Source organism: Diabrotica virgifera, chromosome 10 (assembly GCF_917563875.1).
Source record: "Diabrotica virgifera virgifera chromosome 10, PGI_DIABVI_V3a".
NCBI classification, from domain to species: domain Eukaryota; kingdom Metazoa; phylum Arthropoda; class Insecta; order Coleoptera; family Chrysomelidae; genus Diabrotica; species Diabrotica virgifera.
The window spans coordinates 129947318-129972729 of record NC_065452.1 but is presented as its reverse complement, the minus strand read 5'-3'; the positions used below and the strand labels follow the sequence as shown (position 1 = coordinate 129972729).

General features: G+C 33.8%; 1 protein-coding gene across 3 annotated transcripts in view; it reads right to left on the bottom strand.

Moving 5' to 3' along the window:
- LOC126893452 (E3 ubiquitin-protein ligase SIAH1A) overlaps positions 1–25412 on the bottom strand; it is a 97017-nt gene that overhangs the window by 5336 nt on the left and 66269 nt on the right. The window contains exons 3-4 of one of the 3 annotated variants that reach the window (XM_050663661.1): positions 23456–23712; positions 3662–14413 (exon numbers count right to left, since the gene is read on the bottom strand). In XM_050663661.1, the coding sequence (XP_050519618.1) occupies positions 14233–14413; positions 23456–23712 (438 nt within the window). In that variant the 3' untranslated portion in view covers positions 3662–14232. The remainder of the gene's footprint in view (positions 1–3661; positions 14414–23455; positions 23713–25412) is intronic. The other 2 variants (XM_050663660.1, XM_050663662.1) reach the window with 2 other exon arrangements.

The window sequence follows — 25412 nt, the reverse complement described above, 5'->3', positions numbered from 1 at the left end:
TTGAGTCTGGGTTCTGATCACTACTCAATAGTAATAGAATTTAACCATAATACTGATAGTAACGTTACTAATAGTAATGCTGTCATTGACACTAATGATATATCTAGATCTAGAATTACATGGGATATTAAAAAGGCAGACTGGGCTTTCTTTACCTATCTCTTAAACAATGAAAAGAATAATAATATATCAGATGGTTCAGAGCAAGAATATTCCACATTTTGTGACTCAATCAATTTAGCTAGTAAAAGCTCTATTCCAGAGAGGAAGAGAGGGCCCAATGCAAAATTTAATAAACCATGGTGGAATGATGATTGTAGGGACGCTATAAGACAACAAAAAGAAGCTTTTTTGCAGTTTAAAAGACTATCTAATTACGATAATTACTTAAAATATCAACAAGCAGAAGCTTATAAAAAAAGAATTATTTTAGGCAGCAAAAGAGCTTCTTGGAAAAACTTTTGTAGTAGTTTAAATAAAAATACACCTATTAGCAAAATATGGAATGAAATCAGAAAATTAAAAAACGTTTATAATCCTCCCAATAATCCGATAGTTGAAAATGAGTGGACAGATATATTTTTTAATAAAATTGCTAGACCTTGGGTTATAGAAGGAGAAATTAATCACAGGAACCCAACGGATAATAGACATGACAATGACGAAGCAAACGAAGACAACATGTTTCTCACTGAAGCATTTAGTCTGGAAGAAATAAAGAACTGCCTAAAAAGACATAATAATTCAGCTCCAGGATTAGATGGTATACACTATAGTATGTTGTATAATTTACCCATACATAAGAAAGTTCAACTACTAAACGTAATAAACAATATCTGGATGAGTATGGATATACCACGTGCATGGAAAGAGTACATCATAGTTCCAATTCTTAAGCCACACAAATCACCAAACTGTCCGGATTCGTATAGAGGCATTTCACTATCATCATGTGTGTTAAAAACAATGGAAAGAATGATTAAATGTAGACTAGAATTATGGTTAGAAAAAAATTCTAAAATACCTGCAACACAATTCGGCTTTAGAAAATCATGTTCTACGATGGAAAATTTAACGCACTTAATACTGGATATATATAACTCATTTTCCGCCAACAAGTCGGTATTTGCTACATTCATAGACATAGAAAACGCATATGACAATGTGAACCTACAACTTCTATACCACAAAATGAAGGAAATAGGACTGCCAGATACACTCTGCTGGAAACTTCATCAACTTTACATCAATAGAACTCTTTATCTTCAAATCAATAACAAACTAATAGGACCCAGAGTTTCAAACATCGGGTTACCCCAAGGGAGCATCTTAAGTCCAATATTATACACTATTTATACAGCGCATATAGGTCAAAGCATAATTACTAGCAAACAAGGTAAAATATTACAATTCGCAGATGATATATGCATATATGTAGACCAATTGGAAATAGAACAAGGCAGTAGAAAAATAAATACAGTATTTAAACATCTACAAGAAGACCTAGATCAAATAGCATTAAACATATCAACAAAAAAAACACAAGCTTGTATATTCTCCCGAAAACGAAACATTCCAGAAGTAGTGGAGTTGCAAAATGTCTCGTTTAAAGTTCAACCTAAAGTTAAATATTTGGGTATTATACTGGATAGGAAAATGATTTGGAAAGATCATATTGAGTATATCGTAGCAAGAGCTGACAAAGGGTACAATGCGTTACGAGCAGTAAACTATACAACCTGGGGAGCAGATCCCAACATAGCATTACTAATGTATAGGTCATATATAAGGTCAATATTAGATTACGGATGTTACTTTTACAATCAAGCCGCCAAAACCCATCTTCAAAAAATAGACATCCTTTCAAATAAATGTCTCAGATTATGTATAGGAGCTTTGATGAGTACTCCAATATCAAACCTAAACGTAGAATGTAATGAACCACCGTTATGGTTAAGAAGGAAAATTCTGTGTGAAAAATTTATAACTAAAATGATAACTAAAGAAAGCATAATATGTAACAACTGCCACAAACTTTGTATAAATGACCTAACCACAGAATACTGGAGGAAAAAGACAACATTACTACTTGCTGAAAGTTACAATAGATTAAGACAATTTAAAAATAAACTACATACATCAACTCTGCCATCTATGTTTCAGATAAATCTAAACAATATACCAAACATACAACCAACCTACATGAGAGATTACTCGAAATTTCCAGTCTACTTAAGGAATGCCATGTTTAATGTGGATATAGAAACTTTATTTCCGGGACATTACCAAATTTATACCGATGCCTCAAAAATGAATTCGAGGGTGGCCGCTGCCGTGTGGGACCCTAGGACAAGGTATAAAGAGGGTATACGACTTAATGAAAATTTTACAACATTTTCAGCAGAACTTATTGCAATACTGAGAGCATTGCAGTATATAAGCAGTATAAACAATAATGAAGAGAAATTCCTAATCCTTACAGACAGCAAAAGTGCTTTACTTAAACTGGAAAGTTTGAAGGACATATCAAACTACATATATATTGATATTATTAAGGCATATATCGCACTTAAGGATAAGGGCAAACAAATATCATTTTGTTGGGTAAAAGCCCACTCTAATCTTAAACACAATGAAATAGTAGATACTTTAGCTAAGAAGGCTACCGAACAAGAAATTGAAAGTGAATATAAATTAACATTAAATGATATTTACGCTAATATTACTAGCAATAAAACCAAAACCTGGCAACAATGGTATAACAACTCAACAAAAGGGCTATTCTATAAAAACATACAATTAAATATTCCAGCTAAATCCTGGTTTAATCATTATCACGGCGAAAAAATCGTTGTTTCATATATATGCAGACTTAGATTTGGACACTGTCTAATTCCAGAACACAAATTTAAAATAGGTCTTAGTGATAGTAATCTTTGTGAATGTGGTGAGTTAGGATCTGCAGAACACATGATACTAAACTGTAGACTAAAGATAATCGAAATAAATCATTTCATGAATCAAGTATATAGAGAAACCAATATTACAAGACCTTTTAATCTAATAACAATATTATCTAGTTTAGACGAACGTGTATATGAGATCCTAATTAAACACATACTTAGTATAAAATTAAAATTGTAAACTATAATACCTGTGTTTATCCCATTTGTCTACCTACCTTTCCGTGGTCTAGTCTTGTGTGTGTGCATTGCTCTGAAAGACCCCTGAGCAGAAGTACTCCTTGTTGACATTCCTTATAATACAATTAAAAAAAAACAAAAAAAAATAATAATAAAAAAAAAAGAAAAAAAAAGAAAGAAAAAAAAAGAAAGGAAAAAAAGAAAGAAAAAAATATATATAAAAATTAAAAATAAAAAAAAAAAAAGAAAATAATAATAAAAAAAAACATAATAAAGAATAATATTGAATAATACTAGAATATATTTATGATATAGATATATGTATATAAATGTGTAATATTGTATGATTGTAGCTAAAGATTAAATTATCCATTTATTGTTATAGAATCTAGGTATATCTTTAAAATACAAAATCTTATTTTAATAGTAATATGTGAGATAAATATCTGTAGAGCAAAAATAAGTTCGGCTAATGGATTAAGTCCACAGTCAGGAAATTCGATGACACACACACACACATTCTATTATTATGATTTTAACGAAATAAATATATTTTAAACAGTTTAATTTTATTTTTATTTAAATATTACACTAATTTTAGTATTTAAAATAATACCAAAAAAATAGCGTTAATATGTAAATTTTCTTGAATTGTCGCCTCCGCGCATTTGCTTTTCTCTCGATGAATCGTAGAAAATGTAGAAACGTCAGATTTTCTACACAAATTTTTAATTTTTATTTCATTATATTTTAATATCAATTATCCTATTCCCAACTAAGATAAATACATAACTGTTATTGTCACCGGTAAACTAAGTTAGGAAGTCAAAGTGGAAACAAGTAGTGTGCTATGGAAAAAAATAGAACTATTAGAAGTATTAACTTCAAAAAGTCATCATGTGTCAAATCAGTAAAACATAAAAATTTGTTCATTGATGGTTTGTTGCGGTTTGTTTCTATTAAATTTTATATAAAATTTATAGAGTGAAATTCAAGATGATTCTTACAAACTAAGAAGCATTTGACATGATAGCCATATTCTTTGAATGCATAAGAAATGCAACTTTTGCGGCTAGAATATATGCAATGAAATATCCCCAAAGACGTCACCCCAGTAGTAGAGTATTTCATATTTTGTTTTGATTTATTATATACGGTGACATCTGGAAAATGTTTTTTGTTTTTTTCCATAGCACACTACTTGCTTCTATATAATATTTCCACTTATATGACAGCAACAGTTATGTTTAAAATTTACACGTTTCTTAAGATATCTCGAGATAGAAAAAAGGTATAGACATGCGGTTTTCGGTATTCTGTTGCTAATTTGGTCTAATTTTGTAATACAGGAAAAAAATACATAATTGTATTTAATATTTTCCAAAGAAAACTAGATTTCTAAAAAGAAAATAAAAAGCGCCTCCTAGCCGACATATTACGTAATAGGCTGTTTCCAAATTATAACTATTACATTGACGAAAAAGAGCTGTTTTCAACAAGACCAAGTTTGCAAAAATCGATTAAGCAGAACCGGACTTACAGCGATTTTTTTATAACAAGGTTCCCACTCACCCCCACCTCTTATTTGCAGAGGTAGACTTAAACTTGTGAAATAAAATATGCGCAGAATTTTATGAAGAATATGATTATCGCATTTCCAGTGCCCTTTCATTGGGCAAATTTTGTAAAATTTCGATTTTTTAATTTTTGATATTCAATTACGCCCTCTAGCGGTGGGCTTACAATTATGAAAATAATTTCCAGGCTTTTCTCGAGGCAACTTTTGTTATAAAATGTTTTTTCCCAAAGCTGTACTATAAACGGTTCCTGAGATATGGCCGAGCGCCATTCTTATTGGGACACCCGGTACATACAAATAAAAAACTAATAGTGTGACAAAAGAGTGTTTCGCAAGTAGGTAGGTTAAATTTCAATAAAGATTAATAAAAATAATATGTGCGTAGTTTTTTTCCATCCTATTTTACTGAAAAGTTGTGAGAGAAATATAGAATTATTTTAAATTTCCCGCTTTCCCTGTTCTGGCCGCTTAGTTGAGTAAGTAGTTCATCGAGTCACTAGCATCGAGTGACGTCACACTGTGCCGGTCACATCTATGGAATCAAGCACTCTCTTATTTTTATTTCTTTATGACTTTAACATTCAGGACAGACTTTTTATTGACTTCACATGTAGTTGCGTGTTTTTTCCTTAACATATTTATAGAGTGTACAGCCTTCGTGGCTTATACCTTCTTCTTTTTTCAGAGAACATGTTCAAGCACACACTTTTTGGGTAACATTCAGACACATATTTTGTAACAATGAAGAAATAAGATATACATAGGATAGGTATTAGGAACTACTTCTCTATACTTTGTAACACAAAATGTCTATTGGTTATAAATAAAAACTAATTTCAGTTGTTATAGATGCATATAATAATACTAAAGATAATATTTCTTTATAATTATTCCAAGTTAAGCTTTCTACGTGTCACCCAATATCATTAGCTCATATTGACGGAGGTAATGTGGTCTATAATCATTATATATTGTGAAGAAAAATATTTTATATCCTTTTCTGTTTTTGTAAAATCGACAAGAATGTATTGGCTATCCCTAATAACTTGGCACGCTTTGATTTTTATGAAAACTGCATGAACAGGTCAATTTATTGTCTAATTTCGCACGTTCTGATAAACTTTGTACTTTTTATTTATTTTTGACATCTGTCAACTGTCCGATTTGATTTTGAATTTATTTGACATCTGTCAAAAATATGACGGTATCGACATTTTTAATGACAGTATGACATAAAAATTCCCGGGTTTTAGGAGGCTACCAACAACGACTAACGCTGCACATAATTATATATAATGTAAGAACCTTATCTAAAGATGAAAAAAATGACAGAACTGAAGGAAGAACTCAAACATGCCAAATAGGATATTTTAGGAATAAGAGAAGTCAATAGAAGAGATGACGACCACGTCAAACTAAAATCTTATCAAATTTACTAACTTTCTGTTGCAATCAATATTTTTTTAAGAAAAAACAGAATAAGAAATGGACGTGCGTTAGTCCAGACGGAAGAACTAAAAGTGAATGTGATTAAAATAATAACAGACAAAAACAAATTGTTCAAGATGTAACTGTACTCAATAAACTATCAGTAGGAAGCGATCGATCACGGACTAGTAAGAGTCAGAGTAACGATAAACCTACAAAAAAAAAACAAAGATGATAAAACAGTTGCAAACGCATAGTTTGGAGTCCACCAAAGCAGCCAGAAGCATACATAGAATACATAAAAAATATAGCCGAAACTATACAGAGTAATAATTGCAAACCTCTAAGTATTCACGATCACAATAAATTAATAACAAGACGCGGCTAAAAACGCACAACTCAAATTTTGCAAGAAAAATGACATCAAAAGCGAAAAGATTAGCAAAGATACAAAAGCTCTAATGGAAATACGACGAAATCTAAGCGAGGAAACACAGAAGAATGTAAGAAACCAAATAAAATAGTTTTAGCAGAAATTAGAAAAGAAGTAAGAAGATACAATGCTAATGCAATTACTCAAACAGTAGAAGAGAACGAAGGTTTAAAGGTAATGAAAAGAGAACTCACACACAGTAAAAAAGAGATATACAAGCTGTGAGGCAAAGACGGAGAAGCTAGGACAAATAATTCCGGACAAAAATCCCCACAAATTATCTCTTGACAAAAAATCCTCGGACAAAAAATCCCCGGACAAAAAATCCCCACAGAAAACCCCGGACAAAATAATCCCCACAAATTTTTTTGGGCAAAATATCCTCACAAAAAATCCCCAAGAAAAATTTGCCGTCGAATAGTTCTCTAAAAGTTTTCCTGAAATTTTAACAAATTTCGAATTCCAATTCCATGCTGAAAACTTTAAATTTTACATGACAAAAGAGTGCGAGTTTTTTCAAAAATCGTGGAAGATATGGGGAATGAGCTAAGGCCCCGTTTTCATGACTGGCGCTTAACGCTCGATTACAACTATATTATACATTTTACTTGAGACCGTTCACATGCCAACGCGCGTCTTAATGACCTAAAACGCGCGTTTGCATGTGAACGGTCTTCAATAAAACGTATGTAGTTGTAATCGCGCGTTAAGCGCCTGTCATGAAAACGGGCCTTATCTCATTCCCCATATCTTCCACGATTTTTGAAAAAACTCACACTCTTTTGTCATGTAAAATTTGAAGTTTTCAGCATGGAATTGAAATTCGAAATTTGTTAAAATTTCGGGAAAACTTTTAGAGAAATATTCGGCAGCAGATATTTCTTGGGGATTTTTTGTGGGGATATTTTGTCCAAAAAATTTTGTGGGGATTATTTGTCCGGGATTTTTTATGGGGATTTTTTGTTCGGGGATTTTTTGTCAAGGGATAATTTGTGAGGATTTTCTATCCGGGATTATTTGTCCGGACCCCAAGACGGAAAGGCAACTACAGATAAACAAGACATTCTGAAAATATCTAGAGAGTTTTATAAAGACCTGTATACTAATCACACCACAAGACAATTTCTCGACACGAGTGAGGACTCTCATAAATCGGGGATCTGAAGTACTTTTATCCATTATAGTGTCAGAAGTAAGATCAGCTTTAACGGAAATGAAGCACCACCCATCGCCTGGTGATGTTGTGAAAATAAAAGCAGGAGAAATCCTACTAAAATCAGCAAGCGAATTGGTTAATCAATGCTTGCATGAGGGTATGATTTCAAATGACTGAAGCAATGGGTACAAAACTGGCCGGGGTAAAAGACAGTTTCCATCAAAAAAGCCAATTCGTTAATTTATACAGGAATACTCACCAAAGCAAAACTTGGAACAATTTTAAAAATATAAATAATAAGTCAGTTAATAATTGAAGTTAATGACAGTTAATAACATGAAATAATACTGTAGGAAATGATTTTCTACTATTTTAACGTTTAAAATTTTCAATTAGGCACTGAAGGATGTAAATACAGCCTAGAAAAGTCAAAAAGTTGACGTCATTAACAAATTTGAGCAAAAACGATGGATCAATGTGGTCTCTTGTCTCGAGAAAGAATTGCTACGCCACTTGTCATCAAACTTGATCTGGCATTTTATAATTCTCAAAAATTATTAACTCTATTTGCGGAAACGGCCCACTTTTTTAGTAATAGTCTGTAACAAGAATTTAAAGAACGTGGAATGAAATAAACACTTCTGTTGTATGTAGGCATATGAATTTATTAAAAATTCTTAAAATTTATCCACAAGGGAGTGGAAGTACAAAACGTTTTCGGTCAAACTGACCATCATCAGTGTACAAATAATTGTAACTAGCCACTTCAATAGGTGTACAAACCTCTAAATTACATCAATTACGTCAAGTCAAGTTACATTCTATATTAAAAAGTAGTCGACATAAAGTCGATGTCTTAAGATTTTAAAGATCACATGTTGGTGTGATCACAACTAAGTTGGTCATTAACCTCTCACTAGAACACAAGTACCTTGTGCAATTTTCGAGCAAGGATAAAATACATTCATATGTGATCTTTAAAATCTTAAGACATCGACTTTATGTCGACTACTTTTTAATATAGAATGTAACGATAATGTAATTTAGAGGTTTTTACACCTATTGAAGTGGCTAGTTACAATTACTTGTACACTGGACGTTTACACTGATGATGGTCAGTTTGACCGAAAACGTTTTGTACTTCCACTCCCTTGTGGATAAATTTTAAGAATTTTTAAAATTCATATGCCTACATACAACAGAAGTGTTTACTTCATTCCACGTTGTTATATTGAAGAAATACAGCCAACTACAGGGTTTACACCCTTAAGAATTTAAAGCTTCCTAGGTGTGCCCCAACTTTAAACATGCTTTTGTTAGGTTAGCTTAGGTTATGTATGGGTGATTAAGGCATTTGTATTTTCTATATCACCATAATTGTTATTATGGATTGTTTTAGATAGTTATTTTTCCAAAATGTTTGTTTTCGACCGTTAAAATTATTTGTTGCTTTTCCAGGCTAGAATTATACGAAAATTCGTCTACAAGCTAAATAGACATGTTTGTGTTTTTGGTTCCTAAATCCCAAAACGCTAGCAATATGTAAGAAAAATGAATATCTGTTACTTTAGCTGTACTTTTATATCACAATAGTTAGTCAATGCCTAAATGGGATCAACTACTAATAAAAAATATCCCAGAGTAATAAAATTTTAACGCTAAACACCTCAGTACGTTTGAGTAACTGATTAAAAAAATCTGGCCTAAAATCATTGTTTTTTATCAATGTTTAGCGTATAATTTATTATTCCAAGTAGATAGAATATAAAACTAATACAACAAATCGACAAAAACAACACATGCAGACTGTTTGTAGGTGAATAAAATACCAATCTATAACGTCCTTTACGATTTACTCCAAGAATAACAAATAGTTAATCACTCACAGTAAGAGTAAAAATAATTATACCTAACATACTAGACAAAAACGGTTATTTCAGATCTTTTTCACTTTCAATTACAACCAAGTTCGGAAAGACTCCCCAGGTCATTTCAGCGTGGTATCAGTAAATAGCCAACTATAAAATAGTGAAGTGATCTAGGGATGATGACTCCAGAAAGTAAATTGAAAGCTCGGCGTAGTAGTTTCCAATACTACAGGAAACTGAGTAAATTTAATATTAATATTTGTTTAATATTAAAGAATATCTTGGAATAAACAGTATGTAATTAGAAAGTAATATAAAACAAAAATCAGTAAAAACTAGAACTCAACCGAAAGTAAGTGAAAATGAGACATCAAAAAATAATAAAATCAAGTTACTATACATCAGTCGTAGTAGCTGAACACATAAGCTACCTTTGAAATGTTATAAATAATATATATTGATCTATCGTTGGCACAGTTTCAAAATTTTCAATTTACAAAGTTTTATTACAATTATTTTGTAAACTAATCGTTTTATTTAACCCTGTAACAGTTGCTGATAGTCATATAATATACACAATGTTCTCTGGAAGATATATCTATAAGGAGTCCATATTAGTTTTAGTTTGACACTAAAGAAGAGAGAAATACAAGAAAAATACAAACACGAAACAAAGAGTTCAAAAATTTAGAAAGTGAAGAAGAAATCTAAAGAAATCTCCAAGAAAAATGGAAAATATTCCAAAGAACAATAATTCTTAAGGTGTAAGAATTATGGGGAATAAGAAAATTTAACAAACATTTTAAGAGGATAGAATGGTGGAGTGAAGAAATCAAAACGTTAATAAAGGAAAAGAAACTGCCTGGAAGAAATATAACCAAACAGTCATAGAAATCGATAAGAAGGAATAGATGACAAAGAGAAACGTAACAAAAAGAGCAGGTTACCAAAAGAAAAGAAATAAGAGCAATAAAAGACAAAAACAGTCAACTAAAGACGGAGAAAATAGAAATATTAGAATCTTTGAAAAAACACGGAAATATTTGGGGGAGAGCTGGCAGAAGAACACTTAAAGGAAGACGAAATAGTGGAAAGTTTACCGGAAATGCCAAGAGGAAAACTACTGGAGCAAGTCGGATTTTGGAGTGGCATTACAACGAATGACCAACTACAAGTAATAAAGTCATTGATAGAGAACATTATATAGAATACAAGTCATTGAAATTAATATTTGTAGACTTTGAGAAAGCATTTGACTCAATAAAAGAGGTTATTTTTAGATTTTGACTTTGTAACGTCGATTAAAAAATTGGTTTTATAAACAAAAATAGTTCTGTCCGTTAAAGGGTTAAAGAACAAATGCTCAAAAACAAAATGTATGTAAAATATAACAAAAATAAGTTGGACATCCTAAGACATGATTTTGATGAAAGAAGCCTATTAAAATGGACAAATTAGGTTCAATTGTACTGTACCAACGATATTTCAACTTAGTGAAACATATCAGTGGTTAATTTAGTTTCTTTTTGTATTGGGTCATGCAAAAACATCTGCATTGACTTGCATGAGTACGAGATATGTCTAGTTAAAAACCAAAGTTACATATTTATAAAAACTGCACCTTGTTAAATCTCTTTAACTGTGATGTCTATATTGTGTGTAGATCACGTAAAATTGATCTAAATTCATATACATATAATACTATCTGTGATAACAATCTTATAGAAATACTAAGTTATATTTCAGGTCAGGTTATTACTGCTATACAACAAAAACAGGTAATAAACGTATTAGTATTTGTTATAATAATCGTGAAAATGCTTTATTTTGTTCCAAAAATTATGTTTATTATCTCAAAAAATTTTAATCACATTTTTAACTAGCCACATCTGTACAAGTAAAACAATACAATCGCTAGAACGATATCTTTGTGAATACAAAATAATTACTAAACCACTGATACTACGAAGGTCCTTCGTAAAAAAAGGTGCCCTTTGCCGCTGATAAAGAGTGCGACGTGCTGAGAGAATCTGGTAACACTGCCTTACACATTAACTCTGTCTGTCTCTCACTCCACCACTTTCGCCTTGCTGCATTGCTCAGTGTCAGCCTAACAGCCTTCGAAGATGGAGTTCCCGGTAGCTGTTACAACCAATGTGAAATTCATGCTGTGATACGTTTTTTAACGTGACCAGACATCTCGTAACGCCACAATTCGTAACCGGACAAGTGGTAACGGCGACACTTCGTAACTATACAAATTCGTAACGTCAAAATTGAATTATTCTGTTTATTTTTGTTAACGTGGAAACTGTTATTAGAGTTATAATTGAAATTGTGTTTATCAATTTAACGAATCAGTACCAGGATAAACACATACCACATTTTATATTTCGTGTTTCAGAATATATTAAAAGTCTTTAAACACAAACAAATATTTAAATGTGTACATACAAACGTTTAACAATATTTTTAAAAAAGTTTATCCCTCTTATTGTTCCTTAAATTTGCATATACCTAGACAAAGGAATAATGAAGTAATTCGTGAAATCTTTAAGACGACAACCATCTTTAGACATTCCCACCTTTCTAAGTAAACATTTTTTAAAGGAAAGATTATAATTACCCGTTATTATAATTCCGTCTTCTAACTGTAATAACAGTTAATAAGTTTCCACGTTAACAAAAATAAACAGAATAATTCTATTTGGACGTTACGAATTGTCCGTTGTGAATTTGTGTAGTTACGAACTGTCGCTGTTACGAATTGTCCGTTACCATTTGTCCGGTTACGAACTGTCGCGTTACGAGATGTCATGGAACCGTTTTTTAAATGCAAAATGGATTTCACCTATTGACATTCATCGTCAGTTGATTGAAGATTATGGGTAAACATGTTCGCAAATGGTGTAGAGCAGGGGTTCTCAATCTGTGGTACATGTACCACTGGTGGTACATTTCATTAGGTGCGGTGGTACACAAAACGCAAAACCACAGCCAAAATTCAGCATATTTGTAGTTAATTAGATTATCTACCTCCATAGATACTTCAGTTAGGTGGTACCAAAAATAATTATAAGAATTTTGGTGGTACATGGCTCAAAAACATTGAAAACCACTGGTGTAGAGAATTCAGTGAAGTCCGAACGGAAATTCACGATAAAGATCGGAGCGGAAGCCTTTCACTGAATTCTCTACACCATTTTCGAACATGTTGAACAGATATTCACTTTTACCCATAAACTTCGACTAACTGACGATGAATGTCAATAGGTGAAATCCACTTTCCATTTAAAAAACGTATCACAGCATACGGCCGTAACAACGATCGTAACCTCAATCTTCGAACGCTGCTAGGCCAACACTGAGCAATGCAACGAGGCGAAAGTCGTAAAATGAGAGAGCGGTAGAGTTGATGTGTAAGGCAGTGTTGCCAGATTTCTCCCAGTACGTCACCCTCTGTCTCAGCGGCTTACAGAACCTTTTTTTTTACGAATGACCCTCGAAAAACTGTTACTTTTTACAACGCTTTAAATTACATCCTGTACAATATATTAAGTTACATTCAACATCTAACCAAACTTGTAACTTAGGTGCTTAAAAATGTGGGTGATATTTTCATACAGTGTGAAAATCGTAACACTGTGTAAATTCTAAGGCATGAACAGACGACTTATGGTCTGAAGGAAATTCTAATTCTAAGAGCAAATCCTTAATATTACTACTATTGGTGTTATATAGGTGTATCATAAGACACTCAGATGAAACTAAAACAAAATACCTGTACTGCACCTCGTATTAAAATATAGGGTCTCTTTTCTTACATTTATATCAGCAATATAATTTGTATCTGCCTATAAATCAACAGTATTTACATATCTTATAGGAAGGAGCTCGATTATCTCTACGTATTTTTTAACAAATGCAATATTACCCTTACCACCACAGTGAAATCCTAACGAAAATTAGGTTTTTAATATCTATTCTTGATTTAGAATAAAGTTGAGGTTAGCTTTACAACACCTGACAGCCTGGCAGATGACAACACCTGACAAATGACAACCTTTTCATATGTTCAAGGAGGGTAATTCAAGACGAGTTGCGATAGGTGTACAAAATACATTTTCTTATAAAAAAAAGGTTAATAAGTTGTCCTTTTGTTATTTTTAGACTGCAGAAAGTGAAAGTAACTTAATTAGAAGACATTATTAATACTATAAAAAGAACTGATGATGAATTATTTCAGTTTTTGGTTAGTTCCATTAGAATTTTGCAACATAATATGACCTACCTTATGAGAAAGGTTTTAGGAAAATTAGCAACTGTATGTATATGTTCAGAAATTTCAACTGTTTTGACATCCTCTCCCTCAATAACTATCATGGCTGATATATATTTTCAGGTATTGCACTTTTATTTGACTCCCTAGTATTTTTATTCGTTTTTTTAGTTTAATAGTTATTACATGTTGTGTATGTTAATGCTAGAAATATTATCAAAACAAATGTTTAATCGTTTTGTCACTGAAATCAAGTTTAAATTATATTGCTGAAAATTAAAACAAGTAAGCAGAGACCCTTGTGGCTATTTTGTCTCATTGTCACCTATTTTGTATGACCTATCGTTTAGCAAACTAAGGAAATGGTAACATTGATACCCAAATTTCCATTGTCTGCAAAATGTTGGGCAATGGAATTATCGAACACAAGACAATCACTTCCCATAATTGCAGATGCGACCCCTTCATGACTTGACCTCGGCATGGCCTCCCAGATCAATCTTCTTCTGTTACCATTTAGCTCCAATCTAGACGAAAGTAAGTTTAAAGTTAATTTAACTTAACAAAAAAGGTTTTAAAGTACTATAAACAGTATTTACAATCATTTTTTAACACATACATAATATGTTCAAGAAATCAAACGACAACTTACTGGAGGCACATTGAATAAACAAACCGTCATGTCTTTACAAAAAGAAGAAGATATTTGCTCAAGAGGGCAGAAGAAGTAATACAGAAAAAGTTCAAAATAGGAGTCTGGAATGCTAATGGCCTTCAACAACATATTGATTAAGTAAAGTCATATATAAATAATGAAAACCTTGACATGCTGCTTATATCTGAAACCCACTGTACAGAAAAACGCCACTTCCGTATACCAAAATACGAAGTGTACACTATAAAACATACGAGCGAGAAAGCACATGGAGGAACCGCAGTAATTATACGGGATAATATTCAACATTTCGAGAGAGAAAAATTTTCTACAGAACACATACAAGCCACGAGCGTAACTATAACAAACGACTCCAGTCCACTAACCATGTCTGCAATTTACTGCCCGCCAAAACACAACAATAAGCAAGAACAATACGAAGAATACTTCAAGACATTGGGCAATAAATTTCTAGCCGGCGGAGACTACAATGCCAAAAATACCGTTTGGGGATGACGTAGTATAGCAACCACTAAAGACCCGGAACTATTAAAGGCAATGAATGCAAATAACCTCAAATACCTATCTACTAATGGACCTACTTACTGGCCATCAGACATGGGAGCGTTCAAGTATTACGTAAAGCGATTTTTGACGCCCCCTCCCTTCCTCCCTACGTAACGCACTCTAATGGGCGTTTAACTATTGCGTAACGTAATTTTTGAAGATTTTTGACCCCCCACCTGCGTTACGTAATACTTGAACGGTCCCCATGAATAAACTTCCAGACTTGTTAGACTTCGCAACTATCAAAGGCCTAGATATTAAAAAATGCAAGGTGACCACATCTGATTACCTGTCCTCCGATCACTCCCCGATAATAATCACATACATTCCAAGATCTTAAAAAAGAAATGCCCCCTACATTATATAATAAAAAACCAATTGGGATGAATACAGAAACAATTTAGATAACCTAATATCACTAAATATACCACTTAAAACAGAAAATGATATAGACGTCGCGACAGAAGACCTAACGACAAAAATTCAACAAGCAGCATGGAACGCAACTCCAATAATATACCAAAAAGGAGAAGCAAACGAACTACCCCAATCAATTAAAGAGAAAATAAATATTAAGAGAAAACTGAGAAAACAATGGATGAAAAACAGAACACTAGAAAATAGAAGAAAATATAACAGAGCTACCACAGAACTAAATCAGACATTATCGAACAGTAAAAATTAAAACATTCAGAATTATTTAGAATCTCTAACCCCAACGGAAGCCTCAGACTACGCACTATGGAGGGCTACAAAAAAGCTTAAACAACCTCAACAGTTTAATCCTCCAATTAGAAACGAAAATAAATGGGCAAGAAATGACAAAGAAAAATCAGAAGTCTTTTCTGAACACTTAATCCATCCATACGATCCAGAGCAGCATTCAGAAGATAAAGAAATAGACGAAACACTTAATGCACCCTTCCAAATGGACCTGCCTGTAAAAAAATTCTAGTAAGTGAAACCAGAAATATAATCATGAATGAACTTGACATTAAAAAAACACCAGGATATGATCTTATCACAGGAAAAGTGCTGCAGGAATCAACACCCAAATGCTTTAAATTACTAACATAATATATCTTCAATGCCGTCCTCAAACTAGGGTACTGCCCAAAGATCTGGAAAGTAGCACAAATAATAATGATCCCCAAACCAGGCAAAAAATTAGAAGAAGTTACCTCTTATCGACCTATTAGCTTGCTACCAACTATCTCGCAAATTTTCCGGAAAATATACGTCAAAAAGCTAAAGTCGATAACAGAAATGATGCACTTAATTCCAGACTACCAATTTGGATTCCGAAACAAACATGGCACCATCGAACAAGTACATAGAATAGTTAACAAGATTAACGATGACTTCCAACAAAAACGTTATTGTTCTGCTGCATTTATTGATATGTCACAAGCATTCGATAAAGTTTGACATATTGGACTCTTCTACAAAATTAAGAAGCTACTTCCTATCCCCACTTCCTGTTACTAAAATCATACCTAACCAATAGACACTTCCTTGTAAGACAAAACCAAGAATACTCTTCTCTGAACGCCATAAAATCAGGGGTCCCACAGGTCAGTGTACTCGGACCTATCCTGTATTTGTTGTACACAAGTGATCTTCCTACTACACCGATGGTTACAATAGCCACATTTGCGGACGATACAGCTGCTCTCTCTTCACACGAAGACCCAAAGATGACATCACGACAACTTAAAATCTGCCTTAAAAAGATACAAAAATAGCTGTCGAAATGGCGCATGAAAGCAAATGAACTAAAATTTGAACCGTAAAGAAACTTGCCCACCAGTACAACTTAACAACAACTATTTACCTCAAGCCGAAGATGTAAAATACTTGGGAATCCACCTAGACAGAAGACTAACATGGCGAAAACATATTTTCACTAAATGCAAACAGTTGGACTAAAGCTAAGCCGTCTATACTGGATTATCGGCAGAAACTCTAAGTTGTCTCTAGAAAACAAACTACTGGTATACAAAGCCATTATAAAGCCCATTTGGACCTACGGTATCCAACTCTGGGGAGCAGCTTCTAATAGCAACATAAATATAATACAGAGGTTCCAAAACAAGACGATAAGGCTGATTCTTGATGCTCCATACTACGTACCCAACTACGTGATCCAACGAGACTTAGCAATTCCAACAGTGCAACAAGTGATAAGTGAATATAGTGCAACATATCGCGAAAGAGTGTCTGTACATCCTAACGAGTTAGACAAGCAGTTGTTTGAAGACTTACATGAACATGAAGAAAGAAGATTAAAAAAATTCAAACCAAGAGACTTAATTAATAGGTTTAAGTAATTTGTAATATACATATTTTTGTAAATAGTAAAATATTGTAAATAGTAGAGGTAATGCCACAACGTTAGCAATAGCTACATTATAAAACAGAGTGCTTAATGGAGCATCCTGTACATGTCATCATCATTTGTCAACAAAGACGCTTATTTGTCATTACTGATAGATTGCAGAATAAAGGAGTTAAAAAAAGAGGGCAGAAGATGGTTCCACAGAGCAACAAGATGAGGTGTTAGTAGATTATCTAAAACTAGCGAAAAGACAGCGTTTCCTGGCAGCATTTTCACTGCACGTAGTAGGATTAAAGCAAGTGAATTGGTCAATTGTAAAGCTGCAAAGAATCCTTTTTTGACTGAGGATTAGACGGGGAGACGAGTTGTAATGAATTCATAAACTGTGAAAACAAATGTTTTTCTAACGTTGCATTTTCTGATGAAAAAGTGTTTCAATCATATAGCAACGGTCGAATAAGAGATTATAGGCCGATAAATCATAGGTTCAGCACCATAATAAATCATAAAGCACCAGGTCTAGATATGATAACAGCCGAAATGCTCAAAGCCACAGAAGAAACTGGCGTAAAATTGCTTTATCTACTCTGTAACCAAATATGGCATTCTAAACAATGTCCTGAAGACTGGACAAAATCTACAATAACGACAATTCATAATAAAGGCAGCTTCCATAAATGCGACAATTATAGAACTATTTCTCTTATATCACATGCCAGTAAAATAATGCTACAAATATAATCAATGAGAAACTAAAAACATTCCTTCAAAGAGAAATTCCACAAGAGCAAACTGGATTTACCAAAGGTGGAGGTACTCGAGAACACCTGTTGAATATAATACAGATAATCGAAAAATCTAGGGAATTCAATATTCCACTGTACATATGCTTTATAGATTATCGTAAGGCGTTCGACAGGGTCAAGTGGAGACACTTATGGCGAATACTAAAAGAAGTAAGCGTACCCCAACACCTTATTTCGCTTATAACTGAACTATACGAACACACTACTTGATCAGTTAAAGTGCTTGACACACTTTCAAACGAATTTCATCCAGAACGGAGTGTCAGACAGGGATGTATACTATCTCCAAAATTATTCAATATATATGGAGAGCATATTATGAGAAGAGCACTTGAAGGATGGGAAAAAGGCAGCTCAATAAATGGTCATAAAATAAACAACCTACGTTTCGCAGATGACACAGCTCTTCTTGCAAATAGTTAAGCAGAGCTGATTGATCTTATAGGTTGAAAACGAAAGTCAAATATTTGGTCTGCAATTAAACATACCAAAGACAAAGATCATGATAGTGGATAGACTACATAACAATCATCCACTTCTTCTTCTTTAAGTACCGTGCCCAAATTTTTAGGCGTGGGTAGCTTCCATAACAATTTGCCGATATCGTTCTCGATCTTGTGCGGCATGTAACAATTGATCTGCTGATAAGCCAGTCCATTGACGAAGGTTTCGGAGCCATGAATATTTCTTTCGACCAATTCCTCTTTTTCCGTCGATCTTTCCATTGAGTATTAATTGCAGCATCCTGTATCTGCTACCTCTCATTATATGCCCCAGATATTCAAGTTTTCTCTTTTTTATCATCTTCATTAAGTCACCTTCGCCTTGACCTACTCTGTTTAAGACTTCTCTGTTTGAAATGCGTTGAACCCAAGATATTCTGAGCATTCTACGATACGACCACATCTCAAAGGCTTCTAATTTGTTCATCATGTTAATCATCCACACATAACCACAATTGATCGGTTTGAGGTTGTGAGCTCATACTTATATCTGGGATCATTAATCACAAACACAGGGTCACTACAGGAAGAAATAAAACGTAGATGTGATCTAGCAAAAGTCGCCACTGCAAAAATGAGCACAATATGGAAGGACTGTCAAATTTCAAGAACGTTAAAGATGAGGTTGATCAACTGCTTAATATTCCCAATACTGACCTACGGATGTAAATCTTGGACCCTGAGAAATTCGGAAAGAAGAAAGATAGACGCCACTGAAATGTTCTGTTGGAGACGAATGCTACGAATTCCTTGGACCGACCATAGAATAAATAATTCAATTTTAAGAGAGCTAAAAGTTAGCCAACGACACTCCAGTAAAGTCCATCTCCAACAATTAAAATACTTTGGACATGTTATGAGAGCAAACACAGAAAACATGGAAAACTCATTATACAAGGAAAGGTGGAAGGCCGAAGATCACGAGGAAGATTCCCAACAAGATGGATCGATCAAATTACAGGAATATGCAAAAGATCTATGCATCAGTTAAAAGAAATGACCAGAGACAGAGATCTTTGGAGACGGACAATACACGACATCACTTCGACCACTACACTCCCTCCGGGGGGTCAGGATTGAAGAGAGAAATCATAGGGTTGATAACCGGTATACTCATTAGTTAAGAAATAGTGGAGACTTCTCGGGCAATGTATGGGAATGGATAAGTGATGAAGGACCTGGCGTTTGTTCTCATATAGTAGAAAAATTAACAGAATTATATTCCAAACATATTCTTAAGAACATAATGTTGTCATCAGTGATCCGGGGAGATTCCCCAATAACAACTTCATCTTGCAACATGACAATTGCCAAGTTCATGCGAGTAGAATTGTTCGAGAATAGAACGAAAAAACTCATATGAATGTTCTTCCGTGGCCATCTCGCAGTCCAGACCTTAACCCTATCGAAAATGTGTGGGCAGAGTTGACAAAGAAATAAATAGAATCGAACTATGGGAAGCAATTGAGCCAAGGGAGGAGCTTGTTGAATATAGCATGAACAGATTAGTGCACTATTAGTGTTACTGTTTATCATTATTTAATAGATTTAAAATAAAATGGATATTTTTAACCTAGACTTAATTTGGTTATTAAGAACATAATCCATTTTATTCAAAAAAACTTCTTTCTATAATTTCCATTTTATTGGACAATTTCATATTATGAAACCTAAATACTTGTACTTGTCTATTCCTTTCATTTGTTTACCTTCGTCTATTACTAGCTGTTTTATTTCGGTATTCTCTGTTGTTAGGTATAAGTTTTCTTTAGGTTTATTTCCATCCCTTTGTATATTCCTGGTCTAGTTTTCTCATCATAAAACTGAGGCCATCTTCGTCTTGTGCGATAGAATGTCTTGTGCGATCTTGGTCGTCAGCAAAACTTGGGGTATATAGGTTAGGGTGGTTCGAAAAAAACTTTTTTTTATATTTCAGATCGCTATAGTGCCCAAAAGTTGCCATTGGTAATTGGTATAGACTTAAAAAAAGCACTAATTATTATTTTTTTATTAATTTGTCTTCCGGTCGCGCAATGCCATCGAAGTTAGCAAAAATTGTGAAAAACCTGAATTTTTCATATATTTTTTTAACAGGCCAGATGGTTTTAATTGCGTTCCTATACCATGAATTGACTACTAAAAGTATGTAAAATCAATATAAATGGACTTATTATACATTTGTTTCATATCTTCCGGTCGCGCAACATAATACAAAATGAGTAAAATTAGTAGTTTTTGCAAAATTTCAAGGTTTGACTGTTTGGTACAATTTAATCATACGACTTTTAGAGATGGTATAGTTTAATTTAATTACGATAATATATTTAAAATCCAAGCATATAATATAAATTTTGATATTCAAGTGGAATCCGGTCGCGCAGTTTCGTCAAAAACAGCAGACTACCGAGAGACGAGGCGAAAGTGACGAATGCCAGCGAAGCGCGCGCTACCACAAATAAAGATACATGTGGGAATACCTCTATAATGGTGTATTTGTCTTCTCCATTACAATTAACTGCCATTCCACCACCTTTTCCAATACTTAGATGAAAATACAACAGGCCCAATAGGATATTCCGGACCAATTGGAAAGGCCCTAGCTGATTGTGAAAGACTACCACTTATTGATTTTAATCCTATTGATTGTGAGATTCCAAAAGTTGACAAGCGTATTCTTAAGCTTGTCAACTCTTAAGCACCAATAATTGTACTTGCTTGAGATATCAGAAGTCATCAAGTCAGGACATTGTTCAGAAGACTTTGTAGTGAGTACGTGATCCTATCCCAACGTCACATTCAAGATGGCTTACTACTTCAAACCGAGTTTTGCGTTTCTACATCAGTGTGTCCAACCCTTCTGAAAATCTGAGAGAAATTGTCACATTCATTCTCAAATGTTATAATATGCCTATGTGGTTTGCCACAAAAATAAACCACAAATTCATAGATGGGCCTAGACATGATTACAAAATCATTTAATATTCAAGGTACTTACCAGTAGAGCTTCTTCAAGTTGTTGATCCCGTTTTACAACGGAATGCTTACTTTGCCCATCCCGAAAATTTACATTTGGCTATAGTAACTGATGACAGAAACCATATCTGAGAGCTGGGCTTTAGGCGTATCATGAAGGAAAAGCAAGCAATATCTGAAAGTGACTCATCTGAAGCTAAATAGTATTACGAAATTATCAAATGGAACACCAGTACACTGACTCCCCTCTACTGCTAAAATCATTGACTAATGAAGAGATAAAACAGTATGTGAGCAACGACTTCAAGCCTGTTATGAGTATATAGATACTTTGCCATGCCATACACAGGCAGTTGAAAGATGCGTTAAGCTAGTGACCGTAGCTTCAAGTAAAGTGTGTGGACACAGTTCCAGAGACGGTTATATTAGAACCACATTATTGCAGCGCTCAGCGATGCCAACGATTAAAATCAACAACTGGTAGTCTTTCACAATCAGGTAGGGCCTTTCCAATCGGTCCGGATATCCTATAGATAGTACCTGTTGTATTTCCATCTAAGTATTGGAAAAGGTGGCGGAATGGCAGTTCGTTGTAATGGAGAAGACAAATACTCCATTGTAGAGGTCTTCCCACATGTATCTTTATTTGTGGCTGCGCGAGCTTCGCTGGCATTCGTCACTTTCGCCTCGCCTCTCGGTAGTCTGCTGTTTTTGACGAAGCTGCGCGACCTAATTCCACTTGAATATCAAAATGTATCTTAGATGCTTGGATTTTAAATCTATTATTGTAATTGAATTAAACTGTAGCATCTCTAAAAGTCGTATGATTAAATTGTACTAATCAGTCAAACTTTGAAATTTTGCAAAAACTACTAATTTTACTCATTTTGTATTACGTTGTGCGACGGGAAGATATGAAACAAATGTATAATAAGTGCATTTATATTAATTTTACATACTTTTAGTAGTTAATTCATGGTATAGGAACGCAATTAAAACCATCTGGCCTGTTTAAAAATTTTTTTGAAAAATTAAGGTTTTTCACAATTTTTGCTAACTTCGATGGCATTGCGCGACCGGAAGACAAATTAATAAAAAAATTATAATTAGTGCTTTTTTCAAGTCTATACTAATGGCAACTTTTGCGCACTATAGCGAACTGAAATAAAAAAAAACTTTTTTTCGAACCACCCTTATATAGGTATTCGTTTCTTACTGGTATACCCATTCCTTCACACTTTCTTTTTCATGGTTTCAGGGTTTTTTTTCCAGGAATATTTTGAACAGGTTAGGGGATGTGCAGCAGCCCTGTAATAGTCCATTTGTCATCTTAAATGTACTTTCTATTACCCGTTTTGATAGCTACTTTGTTATTCTTGTGTGCTTTTATTAATATTCCTGCAACTTCGATGTCTTCCATTGCTTCCTATAGCTTGGTTCTAGGTATCGAGTCATAGGCCTTCTTAAGATCTACAAAAGCCAGATGAACGGATCTATTTTTAGCCATTCTTTTTGCTTAATTGTTCGACCATGTAAATGTGATCTAAGAATGCTTTCCCCGATGTGAACCCTGCCTGGTCTAGTCCTATTTACTCCTTGATATATATTTCTAATGTTTCTTTTAGTCTTTCTTGGAGACCATAGATGATATAACATATTAAATAATGGGGTTACCCATAAATAAATAAACAAAACTAAATACAATATAAACAAAATACTGAACTTACCTATATGCGAAATGTTCAGCTTGTTTGCGTGATCCAATAAGCTGGACAATTGCGAAGAATTGTGTATGGCCGTCATTCTTCTCCTGTTTTTCTAGAACCAGCATGAAGTGGTGTCCAAAACAACTTTGCATCATGACCCAGTCCACTGCACCAGCTAAATTAATTTCGGTAGCTAAAAATACGATGTCTTCACCGTTCAGGGTAGTTATATTTTTATGGGCATGTTGAAGATGCACCATCACTTTGTCCAATTGTCCCTTAGAAAAAATAAATGTATTACTTCTAACAAGAGTTTTAGAGGATTTGATGAAGTGTAGACACATAATATACACCACTGAACATTTGGGAAAGTGTTAAAAATAAAAGTTTTCAGTGTTTTATTCTTAGAAAAAATACATGTACAATATCTGCAATACATACAAATAATGGATGGAATAAGAGTATTTTAGATAACTACTTGGTAGAAATTGTGGACTACCAGCAAGGATTCAGAGAAGGCAGATCCACTACAGATGCGATACACATATATGTAATTACACAATCAAGAAATGCCACGAACACAACATAGACTCCACACCCTCTTCATAGACTTCAGACAAGCCTTAGACTGTATTGGAAGAAATAAATTACAGTGGAACCTCGATTATCCGTCTCTCCATTAACCGTCACCTCTGTTAACCGTCAGGGTACATATAGAAGTTGTATTGACTACATAAGCAAAAATTTTAATGTAAAAAAATAAAAAAAAAAAGTTAATTTGATTTGTGAGGAGGACACAAACGGCTATCCATTGCTGACAGATAAAGAAATCGTTGAAATGGCAACAAAGGCGGACCAAACAGATTCAGAAGCTGACACAGGCTTGGAATTTGACTATAGCTATGTTGATGAACCTATTACAACTGACAAAGATTTGCGTAAATAATCTAGAGAAGCTGCATCGCATATGCAATAATTCATCGAGTGGTATTCTCAACAAGAACAAGCCAATAAAGTAGATTGCATTATCTTATGCCGATTAAGAAATTCAGCCGTCGCAAAATGTGAAGCAACAGTAAAACAAACACAGATTTCAGAATATTTTAAATTGATTCGATTGTACGAACACAAATCCCTCTTATATTGTCAAACAAACCATACAAATGAAATTTAAGAGTTGTACTATGAATTTTTAATTTTTTTTAATGTTCTGTTAACCGTCTTTTCGATTATCCGTCATACCCTTGGTCCGGTGCCCTGACGGATAATCGAGGTTCTACTATATTTATTGAACTGAAAAATCAAGATATATCAATGGATCTCGAGCTAGAGTAATAACAGATGAAGGTAGCACAAAATCAATTGCAACAGAAACAGGAGTGCGACAAGTGCATTTCCCTGTCAACCACACTATTCAACATAGCAGTAGAAGGAACAGTCAAGGCTAGCGGCGTTAAAGGAACTATAGCCCACTCCTCACTACAAATATTACAGATAATACAGATGACATAGTTCGTACGTGAAGAGATAAGGAAAGACTAACAAAAGCAGTTACAACACTGGCAAATGGGCATGGAAAGGAGGTATAGAAATTAACAAAAGAAAAACAAAATATCTACTCTGCTATAAAAGAGAAGATAACAAGACGAGAGAAATCAAGATAGAAAACTACACTTTTGAAAGAGTTCAACAATTTAAATATTTGGGAGTAATTGTAAATGGCAAAAATAAGAGATGTGAAGAAGTAGCTGAGACAATACTAACAGACAACAAAACACGCTGGAGATATCGTAGCCGAATGAAGGACAAGAACTTATCCACAAATACAAAACTGGACATATGCACAGTTACACCAGGGAAATAAGGCAAAAATATACCATGTTCGGGACACTTGAGCAGCCAGGTTACAAATGGGTTTTTTAGGTACTATATACCTAATACATTATAAATACAAAAATGCCCGTCACAGTTTGGACGA